At 45.1% G+C, this 16,245-nt stretch overlaps 1 protein-coding gene across 7 annotated transcripts in view; it reads left to right on the forward strand.

Annotated features, from left to right (window-relative positions):
* The window catches only part of LOC147747711 (coagulation factor XIII B chain-like), an 825,373-nt gene that overhangs the window by 259,167 nt on the left and 549,961 nt on the right, over positions 1-16,245 (forward strand). For all 7 annotated transcript variants that reach the window (XM_086955018.1, XM_086955010.1, XM_086955043.1 and 4 more), the window contains 3 exons: positions 5,750-5,911; positions 8,868-8,927; positions 12,172-12,351. In XM_086955018.1, coding sequence (XP_086811144.1) covers positions 5,750-5,911; positions 8,868-8,927; positions 12,172-12,351 — 402 coding nt within the window. The remainder of the gene's footprint in view (positions 1-5,749; positions 5,912-8,867; positions 8,928-12,171; positions 12,352-16,245) is intronic.

Raw genomic sequence — 16,245 nt, forward strand, 5'->3', positions numbered from 1 at the left:
ATACCCTTCACTTCGTTTTGTTATGCCCCTTTTATTCGGTCCCAAGACGTAAATTTTTAGTAAAGCTTTAAAAAGAAACTAAACTCAGACGAGCAAAATTGGCCCTTAAATTCTTGCAGGAAGCCGCAGATGCTTATACATTATTGTGTACTGTAAGTTTTATTCGATTGGCATTGAGGCTAAGAAATACTAGAGAGATAATGGACTGCAATACTACATAACCAAGCACTTTAATAACCCCCTTTCCACGCTTTATGAACTGTGTATTTTTTTTAACTACATTTTTTAACTTACGTGTATTTAAATTGTGTTTTTATGTACCTTTTAAAATGTGTGCTTTTATGGTGTCTTTTTAAGTACCGAATAAAGTCTTTGAAATACTGAAAAACTGGTGATTTATATGCCAATAAAAATGTTTAACATAAAAAAAAACAATTAAAAATCAGGGCCATCCTGCAGGAGGAAAGGTCATGGGGTCTTTCATGATTGGGTAATGGCCGCCCACCCAACAGTGAAACCAGAAACCAGCAGCCCACCAAGGAAAGGAGGAAGTGGCAGAATGGCGCGTCTGACCCTGAATGCTGCAATCATAAAAACAAAAAACGTTGAATATTCAAATACCACCTGCTCAAATATTAGTGCGCTCAAATAGCGCTGCGACAAGACAAATACGGCTGCAGGCGTGAGCGGGTCAGCAGTCTAGTCAGCTGCACCTGTGTGCAACCACACCCTTGGCATCGGGTCTGCCTAATTGGGTCTGGCTGGGAGAACAGGCACGTGTTGGGTAGCGCTGACTCAGAAATACCCAACAAACAATATATAATCTAATGTGGCCAGTGCACCAGACCTGAAAAACACAAACAACTTTTGGGGTGTGCGGTGTAGGCAGGAAGAAATGTACGATTGTGTGTTGTTAGTAATGCAAACATTTACCCTTCCCACTGGACACATCCCTGTGTGTATCGCTTCTTAACATGCAGACGTTGCAAAGTGTTTTAAAGCAGTTTATAACCACGATGGTGCAGCCACTGGAGGTGCCTCTCCACTCACAAAACACCAGGCGGGTGACCCTCAACAACAAAAGGAGCACTCATCTCGTACTCAGGGCTCTAATGCACCAGGACAAAGCAGCCATGTCAGACAGATGTTACCTCGTGGAATGTAACGTGCAGGTGCTGTAAGGCATCCCTGTCAAGAAGTGCTGAACAGCAGACCTGTTGAGAAGTGCTGGTACTGTTCCATTAAAAGTGCGGTAGCCTCAAGCATGGTCTCATAAAAATAAAATAGAAGCCCTACTGAGAAGTGCTAATACTGTTCCAGTGAAAGTGCTGTAGACCCTCCCCCCAACCACCCTCCCCCCACCCACATACTACTAATATCTCTCATTCCAAGGACAGAAGTAGTGCTGAGAAATACTGGTACTGTCCACTTAAAAATATGAAAGCCCTGCTGAGAAGTGCTGGTACTGTCCCATTCAATTCATAAACAATATGATTCTACCCTGTATAATAAATTATTTTCTGTTTTTTGTTTTTTCATGACCCAGAAACAAGTGTGTGTTGCTGATCCTTGAAATGTCCAGGAAAAATGTTTTTAAAATACCCCTCACACACTATGAATCCCATAGTGTCATGCTTCAACATAGGGGTCTTCCCATCCCTCTACGGAGTGGGGCGTGCTACGACCTACGAATACACGGGAGCACTTGGTTTGTGAAAACTGGCTATGTGTCGTGTGGGAGTGAGAGTGGTAGGGTCCGTGAAAGATACGAAGTAGGGGTTAAAAATTCCCTGGCTAGTGGAAAAAACAAAGTCCCCACTGCTTTACTCATCAGGACCTAATATGATCCCTACTACACTCAAAATATAATGATTATATATGTAATATGCATATCTTTCAAAAATCAGACTGCAAAAATAGGCAAGTCTGAAAAAAGGGGTAGAATAGCCCCTGGTAGTAGAAATTACCAAATTGGTATACTACTTGAAATGATAGTCAGGCCTCATGAGCTTGCACCGAAGGGGAGGTTTCCTCAAATGAGTCAATAAAACAGGATATGCCCGCTCCTCTAAATACCTCCGTGCCGCTCCATGGGATCATCCCACAGAGCGGCACGGAGGTATTTAGAGGAGAGGGCATATCCTTTTTCATTGACTTTTGTTATTTTTTTACACTGTCCCATTCAAACCAGGGCAGACCTGCTGAGACACTCTAGACGGTCCCATTAAATTTATAGCATGGGCACTATACATTTATGGGACAAAGCCTGACCGGATGAGCAGTGTTGGTTCTGTCACATAAATTAATAATACACATGCTGGCCGTGCTAGCTTTGTTACATTATACGTACAGCAGCCCTGCCGAGAAGAGACACTACTGTCCCATCAAACATGTAGCAGCCCTGCGGGAAGCAACACTGAAATCCCAATAAAGGACAGCAGCTCTGCCAGTAGCAGCTGCTACTGTCCCACTGAAAGTATAGCAACCGTTCCACTACTAGCCATTAAATGTACAGCAGCCCTGCCGGGAAAAGACACTACTGTCCCATTAAAAGCACAGCAGCCTTACCTAGAACAGATTCTACTGTCCCAATAGTAGTACAGCAGCTCTGCTTGGAAGCACATGTACTGCTTATTTTGAGGCATACAAACTCTGTGCACAAGTGTGGGCACTGCCCCGTTCACAGTGTGTATGCTACTGTGGCTGAGAAGTGCCAAGACTCTCACATAAAAGTGCAACAGGCCTGCTGAGTAGTGCGTATACTGTCTCCTCACGAGTATAACAGCCCTGCCGGCAGGACCTGACCCGTGGTGGGGTAGGACCCGGCCCTTGCTATTCGGAGCACAGCTGGCTTGCTGCCCAATGCCAGCACTTCACTCTTAAAGTGCAGCAATAGCTGTCCTGCTCAGACACAAGAGCAAACTTCCGTACGGCAGCCCTGCTGTGAAATGTTGAAAACCGCCACATTAAAAGCCCAGCAGCAGTAAATGCAGTTACAGTGATATTTCAATTTATTTATTTGCGGTTTTTGTAAAGCGCGAAACTCATCCCTTGGGATATCACGGGGCTGTATACCAGGGGAGCTGCTGAGGTGTATGCTGAGAGATTTAGGGATTAGGGAAGAGATGCGCTTTTAGTTTCCTTCGGAATTGGAGATAGTTGGTAGTGTGTCTCAGGTCAGAAGGGAGCTCATTCCACCTTTTTGCTGCAAGGTAGGAAAAGGAGCGGCCGCCTGTTCTAACCTTGTAGATGCAATCAAGCAGTGTAACGTATAGGATATGATGATCTGGGTTCCGTGACATCCCTGTCCTCCGCGGCACAAGGCGGCTGATCCTGGCGCCACTGCAACTGCCTGTTGTGCATTTGATAGCACCAGCCCTGCAAAGATCTGTGACAGAATATTAAGAAGGGACGCATTTTATTTGCATTTATAAACGGCGCTGACACACTGGATAGACTAAGGCTAGTTCTCTCTCCCTGCCACCCGCCCGAAAGTGACGTACCTCGCATGTAGGCACACTTGCTCTCGTCCAGCTGGCTAGATGATGATCCGCCCATGGTGCCTTCGGGATGGGGTGCTCGCGTGTGCCCAGGTTAGAGCTGTCAATGGCCGGCGTTGGCTGTTCAGAGAGGGACTCCGCGCGGATGCTGCTCCCAGCTCCTCTGTGAGCTCCTGTGCTCGTCTTCAGTAAAAGTGAAAAAGTCCTGCCAGAGACATAAAAAGTGTTTGAAACGCACGGTCCCGAAAGCGAAAGAGGACCACGCTGCAGCCGAATCTCTTGTCTTTATGGGGCCATGTGTTTGAAACACATGTCCCCATAAAGATAAGAAAACGTTTACGACAACGGAAAGCAGGCAAGCCCTTCCAAGTGGGACGGCAGGAAAAGCCTAAAGTTCACGTCAGAAAAAGCTCTTTTCCAATGGCTGGCCATGACTCCGGCCAATGAAAAAGGGGGTCGGGGCTTAAAGCCCTTTACTGAAGCTACTGAGAAACATAAAATCTCGCCGAGTGAGCTGCGCATGTACGCAGCCACGCTAGCTGAGACCTAAAAAACTTCTTGATGTGAAGTCTCTTGAAGAAACACTGTATAGTCAATCAATCAATCAATCAATCAGGGGTTTGTAAAGCGCAGCTAATTCCCTGTGAGGGTCTAAACACACTGGGGGGTGGGGACGGGGCTGATGATCTGTCTGGGTGTGGAGGTTCAGTCGAAGAGCCAGGTCTTGAGGTCCTTCCTGAACTGGGTCAACATCGTGGAGTGCCTGAGGTGGAGGGGCAGGGTGTTCTAGATCTTGGCGGCGAGGTAGGAGAAGAAGCTTCCTCCAGTTCTGGTCTTGTGGAACCGCAGGACTGAGGCCATGGCAAGTTGGGTGGAGCAGAGTTGTCTGGTGGTTGTGAGGAAAGCGAGGCATTGATTCAGATATTCTGGTCCTAAATCATGGAGAGCCTTGTAGGCATGTGTGAGGAGATTGAAGGTGATTCTCTTGTTTGCAGGGAGCCAGTACAGTTGTCAAAGGTGTTGTGTCATGTGGCTGTGGCGGGGGATGTCAAGGACCAGTCTGGCTGCGGCGTTTTGGACAATCTGTAGTTTCCCGAGCTGTTTCTGGGTGATGACGGTGTATAGTGTGTTGCCGCAGTCAAATCAACTAGTGATGAGTGCGTGGGTGACTGTCCTTCTGGATTTTGTGGGGAGCCATTTGAATGTCTTTCAAAGCAGGTAGAGCGTGTGGAAACAGGATGAGGATATTTCGTTGATTTGGCTGTCTTTGAGAGCAAAGAGTCCAGTATGATACCAAGGTTGCGTGCAAGGGCCGCAGGGATAGTAGGGATTCCTAGTGCAACAGGCCACCAGGAGTCATCCCAGGCTGAGGGGGTGGGTCCCAGGATGAGTACCTCGGTCTTGTATGAGTTGAGTTTGAAGCAGTTGTCTTGCATCCTGGTAGGAACCGCCTTTGTTCCGTTGTAAAAGTTGATTCTCTCTGCTGTGAGATCATTGGTGAGGGAGATGATCAGCTGGGTGTCGTCGCTTAGGAGACTATGCTGAGTCCACGGCTTCTGATGATGGCTGCGAGGGGAGCCATGTAGATGTTGATGAGGGTGGGGCTCAGGGAGGAGCCCTGGGGCACTCCACAGCTGACCTCTGTAGGTTCTGAGAGGAATGGTGGTAGTCTGACTCACTGCGTTCGGCCTGTCAGGAAGGAGTGGATCCAGTCCAGTGCCTTGTTGCAGATATGGCATTGTGGAGTCTTGTGATTAGGATGCAATGGGAGAGGGTGTCAAAAGCATTGTATGTACCCAAGAACAACTATATGACATCCAGATTAGTAGTGAACCATAAAACCCCAACTTTGTTAAATGAGATTTAAATACAGAGGACATTGTGGGGCTTTTCTGGATTTTAAAGGCCCGCTGCAGACTGCATTCTCCATCATCCACAAGTGAAATATGGTTATTTAGGACCCTATAGGATGACCATAATTATTTGTTAACAACAGAGGTGTTTACCCAGCCATAAACAGCAGTTCCATCTTGTTCAACATATCTCAGTGTAGGGCCAGTGGTGTTAATCCTATAATGAACTTTCACATTTGCTTTGTTTGAAAAGCACTATACAGATTTTCTTGCCAACTGTACCCTTAATAGTACTTTTCTTCCTATACATAAAGCTACCATTTGGTTGTACTGTCATTTCCATGTCGGAGTCTAGTTTCTCGCCTACAAAGAAATTCTTTCTTTGTTGCTTTTCAGAAATTACATGCTCACTAAATGTTGGTTCCAGAGGACGCACAAGGAGCTTTAAAAATGGTGATGTTGCAAAACTTAAATGTCAAGAAGGATTAAAATTGGATGGAGCTGAGAAAGTCCAGTGCTATTACTTTGGATGGTATCCAAAGCTTCCTTCTTGCAAAGGTAAATATTTGAACACACTTATAAACTATTAAACATTGTGAACGAAAATGTGTCACGGCTGCCTGGAACTCTGACCCCCAGCCCTGCTAACCATATTGAGGAGACATTTAGGGAGTCTTCCTGTGTCACACTTTGAATGTGCCTCCTAAAGGCATGTTTGCAACTGTGTGCATGTCGGTAATGCAATGCGGGCGCAGAGGCAATGTGATTCCCTCATTTGCATGGGGCAACGCCCGCATGCGAATAAGGGAACTCTCTCTCATGATAGCACTGACGCTACATGTGCATCAGCGCTATCAGGATTACAGAAGGGGACGCACAAGTGCCTGCAGCCACTTCAGTAGTACTTTTGTGCCCTATGCGTGCACAAAGCAGGTACACTCACCAGTTGCACTCCCAGGGCAAAATGTATAATATGGCACTTTGGGTTTAAAAGCGCACAATAAAGATTAAGCACCTAACTGGTGGACCCATTTGTCATTTTACAGACACTCTTACTGAACACAGCTTTGGCAGAAATGCATTTGGGAGCTTGGTTGCACATTAAAAAGAGATATTTATGCCAAATGTTTTAAAGGTCTGGATGCAGTAGGAGGGAGCATATTGTAAATAGCATAGGTAGTCTGCGCTTACCTCTGATTTAACCTCAACAGTCTCTGGGCCTGGTCTAGGTGTGGACAGGAGCAAAGTGGCTTGCCTTTTACATGCCATTAACGCACCAGCTGCATGCATCTGTGCCTATGTCACTTACTAGACCGCAACGGAGATGGATACAAAGCACGTGGGAGGAACATCTCCCAAGATGTAAAGTACCTGGATCCAAAGTACCTATTAACCTCCTGGCCAGGCTCGGGAAAGGGAACGTTCTGACTAACCTTGTAGATTAAAGGGATGCCAGATCTTTAGCAAGAGTTTACTTGACTAGGTCTGCACCAAATCTTTGAAGGATGTAATGTGCGCACCAATGCTATACCTGATGACAGCTAATTCAAAATATAAGTATGAATGAACTTTCTCTTACGTGATTGCTAAGCTTACTGAATCATTTTAACCAGCCATGAAGCTAGTGGTGAGTAGCTTTTTAGAGAACACAATGAAAAAACACAGTATGCATAGGTAAGCAAAAGTTGAGAGTCATGGAGAGCATGCCGAGTGGCAGTAGGGCTGCCATTTACTCTTGAGTTCGGCCTTTTCAGAAGAATAAGCTACACTACCATTATCTGTGGAATGCAGCAGCATCCCTACTCTAGCCACTATTAGTCACAAAAGTTATGATAAGAAGCACCTTCCAAGACTTAGCAGACTCCATTTAGACTGAGGGGACAAGTTCCCTAGTGGAACTGTGAGCCTAGTGATCTGTGCTCACGTTCACACTTTACCCTGAGATACCTCATTTGCTACAACCTGGTATGGGGAACAGGGTCTTAAGCACTATTTTATTGAGGACTCATGACTTTGGGTGCACATAAGGACCGAATATTGATACTAAATATTTTTGTTGAGGATTTCAGCAATTCAAATAAACCTTAACATCATAATGTCGCTTTTGTCTTAGTGCACGTGCCGGCACTTGATCCCACGAAGCCTGATGGTGAGCAAATACCCCTAGGCATAGAAGATGGTTGGTATTGTTTTCCTTTCTTCATTTATCTTTTTACATGTCATCAGGCAAAGAAGAACACATACAATTACTGTGTATCATTTGATTCGGAATACATCGTCCTTCATAAAATGTAAGTGATACTGTGAATCCATTGTACAATGATAGGATAGCAGCACAGTTTCAGGATTCACAGATGCATAAGGACCTTGGTTTCTGAAAATCGTGTTTTTTTTAAAATAAATTCCTTTACCCACGAGAACCTGTCTCTCTTCTGGTTGTCTGGTTTCACCCACACTAAAAATCCCCGTTAGCCATTTATTCCCCCTCCTACTACCCCATTCTTCTTCTGCTCATCACTTTTGGTTGTCTCAGAGGCCAGCCCGTGGACGCCATTCACAAGTGCTCCATGGCACTCATGTGAGGCACAGACCCTCTGGATCTGGATCACATTGTATGCATCTTGAGCTACCTCTAAAGTCATAGAATTCACATACACACATATTTATGTTGACTGTATGTATGCTTTTACATTAGCATGCAAGTGCTCATTCTTGAGTCATTTGTAAACTTTTTTCGTAAGGATTAGGGGCCATATTATCAAGAAAGGGCAATACATTATCGCTGCTTTTATTGTCAGGAAACTGCCGCTAAAGCGGCGATAATGGACTTGATAATATGGCCTTGTGAATTCCCATAGAAGCCCAGGTTAACACCAGAACCTGGGCTTCTATGGGAATTCACAAGGCCATATTATCAAGTCCATTATCGCCCCTTTAGCGGCAGTTTCCTGCCGATAAAAGTGGTGATAATGTATCGCCCTTTTTTTGATAATATGGCCTTTGGTTTCCCAGTAACCAAAAAGATGTAAGATACAGCAACATCAGGCATTTCAATAATAAAAAGGAGAGTGGTTGCTGACATGAGAGATGGTTCTCACCTATTCTTGTGCTAAAGGAAAGAATGAGAAGGAAGGTTGGAGTGAGTCTACAGACTCTAAGCTTGTACATTGTAAATAATGAAGGCACGTTAAGGGCACCCTTATAAAGTACAGAGTTATATTGCCATGTTAGAGTTTGAGTACAGTGTAAGGCTAAGGCAAAATGTGCAGCAAACAATCAATTAAAACAATGTCCCTCAGAAGCAAGAGAGAGAGCACACAGATAAGACCAGGAACAACCATGCATATTGGAGGGCTGACAAGTACAGCAGAGTTTCATGCGGAAGAGCGAGGAATAGAATCCGCCCTTAAATTGCATTTCTTTTCTCATGGTGAGATTACCTTTATTACAGAATGACTTGTCGTTGGCATATAGGCGGCTGTTTTTCTAATTTCTGAAATGTTGAATTTTTCAGATACATATGGAGATGGTTACCCTGAGTATCTTGTAGTCGATGATTCAGAGCCAGCAGTCGGTAAGTTACAACAAGATTTTTATTTTATTTTTGTAAAATGGAGCCACCGTTAATTACAGTCAAAGAAGTTAGGGCCTGATGCAGAGTTTGGCAGAGCGGGAGGTTGGCCGCAAACCAGAGAATTACAGGCACTGTGGTTGTCGTACCACCTTATTGAGGGAGGGACAACTGTCACTCGTTCCTCCTGTCCATCTCTGACATCCAAGGCTCCTGCTCCCTGTAAGTTGGTCCACTTACTTTTTGTTCATAGAGAACAAATATCTGCTCTGGCACTTTTTTCTCTAAACAAAACAAAGGTTTGCTGAGTTCGCACTTTAAACATGGTGCTTGGTCAGTAACCTTCACTGCTGTGAAGGGAACAGCTGCTCCCTTCACAGTATAGATATCTCCACCTGCCATCTCTAAATATTGCAGACAGTTCTTCCTCAGTGTGGTGGAGATCATGACCTCTACCCTCCCCTGGTAGTGGCAGCAATCTGCCTAGCTGGGCATAATAAGGTCCCTTTCCCTGTTTTTGTTTTTGATCAAAGTATTTTTTTCAGTTTATTAAAAAGACACACAATCAGATACCATTGCGATACAAGTAGAAGGTGGTCATTCGATAGAATAATGTCAAACAACTGATTAACGAATATCATGGAGAATATTGTTGGACATCTTCAACTCAAAGCTGTACTGCTCCTGAAAAAAGTGTATTCTGCACATGTAGGAAAGAGCAATAATATATGACGGATAGCTATGAAACCACTGTGAATCCTGACCCATTTGTAAGATCAGCCTGTAGAGAGTATCTAACAACATGCATAGAGGCGTGGGTACAGACGTGGTAAGGCTTGTACATTTCGTAGCTGTGGAGTGTGTAGTGTGGGTTATATATATCATAACAATGTCTCGCCTTGATGCCAGGAAGAACAGGAAAAAGAGAACTGGGTGGTGAGGTGGGGAGGGTGCCGTGTGGGCGGAGGGTTGAGTGAGGTATCCGGAGTCCGGAAGCGATTTTGTTCAGGCTCAGGAGTTTGGCAGAGGGTGAGCTATCCCCTTGATTGTATTCTTTTCTATGTACTTGTCTAGGGAGAGCCATAAAGCACTGGTAATAGGGGGGGGGGGGGGTGCATTTTAGACTGTAGTGTATGGTGTACCCTTTGAGGTATGAGACCCATGCCCACCAGGTGTGATGAGAGAGAAGATGAAATGATTTCCATTCGGAGAGGATAACTTTCACTGCAATGGTTAAAAGAAGGTCCTAGCAGAGCCATATCATTGGCTTTGAGTCATAGCAGTCACTGAAGCGCAGGGACCAAGAGCTACCATAGGAAAGCTTAGTGTCATGGGTATCTGAAATATATCTGATAGCTTGTTCTGTATCGGACGCCAATATGGTTCCAGGAGTCCGCACTCAAGGAACATTTGTCAGTGTGAACCAGACTCTTGGTTGCAGTTCCAACATTTATCATTCTCGCGCGGGTTTGGCTTTTGTGGCCCGATGGGGTCCAGAATAGCAGGTTCATTATAAAGAATTTGGATTGTATGAGAGAGGGGACAATTTTGTTACACAACACGAGTTTTGCTATTGATAGTCAGTGATGTGGTTAAATATTTCAGCATTGAAATGCGTAGCCCATTTTGGATGCAGTACCGATGATTGTGTTGAGTATGGGTCAGATAAAAATGTGTAAATCTTGTAGGCACTATGCCCTGAGAGTTGCCATAGGGATGAATGTTTGGTAAAAGTAAGCTTTGACAGTTTTACTTTCATCTTTAAGAAACTGTAGACATCTAGGTTCGAGAGGGCATATATGCCGGCTAAAGCCTAAAAAGGGAGTGGACCGTTGTTATTATCATATAGATCCTTGATTAGCTTAATGCCTTTTAAGGCCCGAACGTCTGCAACCTAAGCATCAACTTCTATTTTAGGGCTGTGCCATAGTGACACCCATCTGGAGTTATGGATAGGCTAAGGCAGACTTCTGTCCAGCACTTTAAGAGCTTTTATTATTGTATTAATTCTTTAAGAAACATGTTCAAACTCCTGCCTAGTAGATAAGCTTGTGTTGTTTTAAATTATCATCTGCTTTGAAGAACTAAAATGTAGATGCCAGAAAGCCAAATAAAAATTCTCAATACTTTCAAGCCATTTTTGAGGCCCTAGGACACGAGATATTGCCAACGTTTTAAAATGTGTTAAAGAGAATGTATGCCACCCACTGGTAACCCGCTTTTGGTTAAAACATTTTACTGATGTTAACGTTCATTTAGACCCTGATTACGAGCAGGGTGGAGTGGTATCTCTGAGTGAGATACTGTTCTGCCTATTGCAACTTGTTGTGTATCATCACCAATCCCTGACATCAACGCAACATAATCAAAAAATATGGAGAATTACTAGGGTACAACTCTTATTCCTAAACTTGAGTACGTTAAGTGTTTGTAAGTCGTTTTTCTGTCCTTCGCTTTGAAAAGTATATGTACAGGTGCTGGTGGCATGTTTTTTTTTTCGGGAGCCACGCAACACCATTTCAATCTCTTGATTGGCTTCCAGGAGAGTCCCTGTAGCCCGTGACACAAGATATTGGAAAAATTTTGACCCCTGACACTTCTGGGATCTCGTGGAAGTAGAACTGTACCCCAATCTATCTCTTTTTTCATCATGTTTTGTTACTCTCGCCGACTTGTGAAGGCATAAAAGCTCTCTATGCAATTGATGTTATTTTTTGTGAATTTTTTTTAAATTCTCAAACGTGTAATCATGTATATGAACTTCATTTCAAGGATATCCAATTATATTATAACACATGACTTGCCTGAAATATTATATTGTACAACTTTGTGATGATCAGTGATTCCTTGTCTTTGTTGTGCAATTTGAGATTAATGAGTATCACGTGAGGTAATGTTCATGGTTTCCTGTATGGATTGTGGCAGTGAATTCAGGGCTTGGAGAATACATTTTTATTAGTCGGACCAGGGGCGTAGGTACTATTGGTTTTATAGGTGCAGTGGCACCAAGGCCCAGAGCCCTTTAGGGCCTCTTGAGCCCTGTACATTTCAGCTGCAGTCAAAGGGTCATTATCCTTATTTGCACCAAAACCCAAGACATCTTTGCTACGCTACTGAGTTGGAAACATTAGTGAGGTACTGATGATGCTCTTGGCGTAAGACAACTGGCCATAATATTAATGATGTGGATTTTAATATGTTAACAATCCAATTTCGAATGTGTCTCAATATGCATTCTCTTTCAAAGGAACAGGAATGTACTGTCTCGAACCACCTAAATTGCCAAACACGAATATTCAAAATATGAAATCTGCATATGAACATGGTGAAACTGTTGTGTACAGTTGTACAAACAACGGCATACTTTATGGCTCAGAAACCATAACATGTGAAAATGGAAGATGGACATCCCCTCCTCAATGTACTGGTCAGTATATAATTATGTTAAATGTTACTTAAAGTTTGTTAAATGTATTTTTACTTAAGACAATCAGACACATGTACGTTTTTTTTTCTCAACCTCGAAAGACAAAAGTGATGAGACAAATTGAAACGGTTACCCATTTAAAGAGACTTAAGCCAAATCTTTGATAATTACTCATTATTAACAGTTCAGAATCGAAAGCCTTTTATTTAGTACTTTCAGGATCAAAAGACATCCACCCAGATTCATCATTATTTAGTGCAAGGCAGTGCACCTCCAACGTTTGCTGCTCTGCCTTGCTTCAAAGGGAGAAAGACAAAATGTGCCATATCTACTAAGATATGGTATGTTTTTCTCTCCACCAGCTCTGTGCATTTGTAAAGAATGGCTTTTGTGCTGGAACAAGCCATTCTCATGTGAAAATATTCATGCAGCCTAACTTACAACAACAGCTATATGCAGTGTTGTGTGCAAAAGCAGCTAAAAGGTAAAATTACGTTTAAACATCTAATATGCCTATGCTAACATAGCAATGTGCGCAAGCAGGGTCCTGGCTTCACTACACCATATGCAAATCAGTCTTGATCCTGCGCTCAATGGGAACAGTCCACCCCGAACTGCCAGGCCAGGTCCTCCCTGGACTGGAAATAAGCATCCTAGGACCGGTTTTGGGCTTTCACCCCTAATCAGCCAGGACAGCATGACTCCAGTGGCACGGAGAGCACTGGACCCACGTCTGAGCATAGCCGTCCCACTCGAGTGACAAATGCAAAAAGAACAATTGATGGACAGAATGCAGAATATTGTCATACATTCACCCCAGTACTGAGATCTGGCCTTAAATCCATTGTTTTTTGCTCACCATGCCATTCCAGTTTGTACCCAGCCATATGCAAATCAGTCTTGACCCTGCGCCCAAAGGGAACAGTCCAGCCCAATCTGCCAGGCCAGGTCCTCCCTGGACAGGGAAGTTTGCATCCTAGGACCGGTTTCAGACTTTCAGCCCTCATCAGCCATGATAGCTTGACTCCAGTGGCAAGGAGAGCATGGAATCCACGTCTTGGCATACCCGTTCCACTCAGGGTGACAAATAAAAAAAGAACAAATATGGCACTTTACAAAGCACGTGTTACAACACATTTTTTACATTGCAAAATCCATTACAACTCAATTTGTTACAACGCATGTCATTACAACGCATAATCCATTACAACGCAATTACTATTCTAACTCTGCTGGGGTGTTACTTTGGGGAATGTGTTGTAATGGAATATGCGATGTAATGTTATGCGTTGTAATGGATTTCATGTTGTAAAACATTTGTTGTAATGACACACATTTTAACACGTGCATTGTAAACGATGTTTCCCAAAAATAACATTTGATGGACAGAATCCAGAATGTCATACTTTCACCCCAGTATAGAGATCTGGGCCTAAATTCATTGTTTTGGCTGATGATGGGTGATGCTCTGAAACCAGTCCCAAGATGCTTGTTTCCAGTCCAGGGAGGACCTGGCTTGGCAGTTCGGGCTGGACTGTTCCCACGAGGAACTGGGTCAAGCAGCAAATGTGAGGGACTCCAATACGGTGACCAACAATACGAGATAAGGAGACATATAACACATAAAAAGATGCCAGGCTCCATCTCTCTGGTTCTCATTCTAAGCAATGTGAGTGCTCTCATGCCTTTGCCTGACCTGACCCAAAAGCGAAAGTCTCTGGTGTTCTTTATATGTGTACCTCTGCTAGAAAGAGTTGAGCTTTGATATTATTCAACCTCTCAATTCCTCTTTTCCCGGGGTCTTCTAAATGGTGAGGGGTGTGGGCAGATTTACCTGAAGGTGGTGATGGAGCAGTGAGTTGACAGTAATGGTAAATGAGATGTAAGAGTAGACACCACATGGATGTGGTGACCCAGTCCAACACACAGGTGCCATTCACAAGGCAGTGTGAAGAAGGACAGTCCAAACAGTCAATGAAGTGGGGAGAGGGTTGCCATCAGGGCCAGCTCCGTGACTGGCGTTTGGCTGGTGCTTTGCCTCCAGAGATACCCAGGCTCATTTTTGGATGCCCCCTTGGTTGCTTGGCCAGGGGGACCCTGCTGCATGGCCAGCGGCATCTGAGGACTCACCACTCTCTGTGGCCGCAGGGGAGGATGGTGCACTGTCATCCTGCAGCACAACAGAGGTGGGCAGAGGTGTTGTTTGGGACCCAGGCCTGTCCCTCAGTAACGCCACTTGCTGGCCCATGAGGTCCACCATTTGTCCAAAGCGGGTGTCGATGGACCTCATCAGCAGGATGAGCTCCAGTAATAGTTCGTCAGACTGGCCACTTTGTCCCTGGAACTATTCGTATGTCCCGATGACTCTGGTGAAGTGGTCCAGGGATGGTGTCCCAACCTCCTGAGGACTGGGGATGACACTGGCCCTCCCACCTGCCCTGCTGCCACAGACCTGTTGCCTTGCCACTGTGGGTCCACGCACACTCTCCCTGCCGTCCACAGTTGTTGGTGTGGGCTGGTCATCCCCTGGGACAAAGAGGGTGCTGCAGGTGGCACTGGTGGTGGTGGCGGTGGTGGCGGTGGCGGCGGTGGGGGCACAGGCCATAACTGCAGGAGTCTGCTGTGGGCAGTTGCTGTTGCAGCAGACGTGGTGGTGAGGATGGGAGCCTGGGCCTGGGCCCAGTTGCTCCCTGGGACACCAGATGGGCCGGCATGGAGCTCACCATCCATAGAGTCCTGGGAGTCTACATCAGAGAGTCCATGTACCAGGAGTGGGTACTGGCTCTGCTGGTCGTTAGTGTTGTCCTCAGCAGTGAGTTCTTCATCACCTGTGGATTAGATGGGGAATGGTCAGTGTTATGCACTGTGCAAGAATTCTGTTGGCTGTGTGTCAGCCACTGTCTGTACACTACACAATAGACTGATCATCAATATTTTTGGTAAGTGCAATACTGTGCCTCATTACATGATGCAGAGGTACATAAATTACTCCTACATGTCAGGTATCGATGCATTGCATACAATTGGTGCTGTGTGTAGTGATGCAGGTTTCCCACCCACAAACAGCCAGCCCACGGAAAATGGCTACCTACCTGTAAGTTTGTTTGGTGAACAATGCAATGGCTTCCAGGTGCTCCTGGGTGGGAGGGAGTGCTCCATGCTGCTGGGGTGTGGGATAGGGGACATGGTGGGAGTAGTAGTGCAGGCCTCCCCAGCAAGATGGCTACCTACCTGTAAGTTTGTTTGGTGAACTATGCAATGGCTTCCAGGTGCTCCTGGGTGGTGTGGAGGGAGGACTCCATGCTGCTGAGGTGTGGGACAAGGGGCATCGTTGGAGTTTACTAGTGCAGGCCTCCCTCCCACATACAGGCCTCACAAGCAAGATGGCTACCTATCTGTATGTTTGTTTGGTGGACAATGCAATGGCTTCCAGGTGCTGGAACAAGCCATTCTCATGTGAAAATATTCATAATTGAGCGGGAATGCGCGCGGGCAGTGCTCAAGGAGCCAATGGTCTCATGGTAGGTTGCTATAAAACATTTCAGGATAAACTTCTCCCGCACCTCTCTATGCTGCTGGATGACATCTGCGTTGAAGGCAGCATGCCGCAGACAATGAGAGAGGCTCTCCTTGTAACAATACTGAAGTTGGGCAAGGCACAGGACGAATGCAGTTCATACAGACCACTCTCACTGCTCAATCTTGACACTAAAATATTTGCTAAGGTATTAGCTAACCGCCTGGCACTTTAAGCGCCTCAGCTGGTGGCACTGGAACAAGCGGGTTTCATTCCCAGCAGGAATCTAACATATAACATCCGCACAGTCCTGGGCACCATGCAGCATGTCAAGAAAGATCGGAAGGCACTTGCAGTGTTTTTGGACATGGAGAAGG

The sequence above is a fragment of the Lissotriton vulgaris genome, chromosome 1_1 (assembly GCF_964263255.1).
Source record: "Lissotriton vulgaris chromosome 1_1, aLisVul1.2, whole genome shotgun sequence".
NCBI classification, from domain to species: Eukaryota; Metazoa; Chordata; class Amphibia; order Caudata; family Salamandridae; genus Lissotriton; species Lissotriton vulgaris.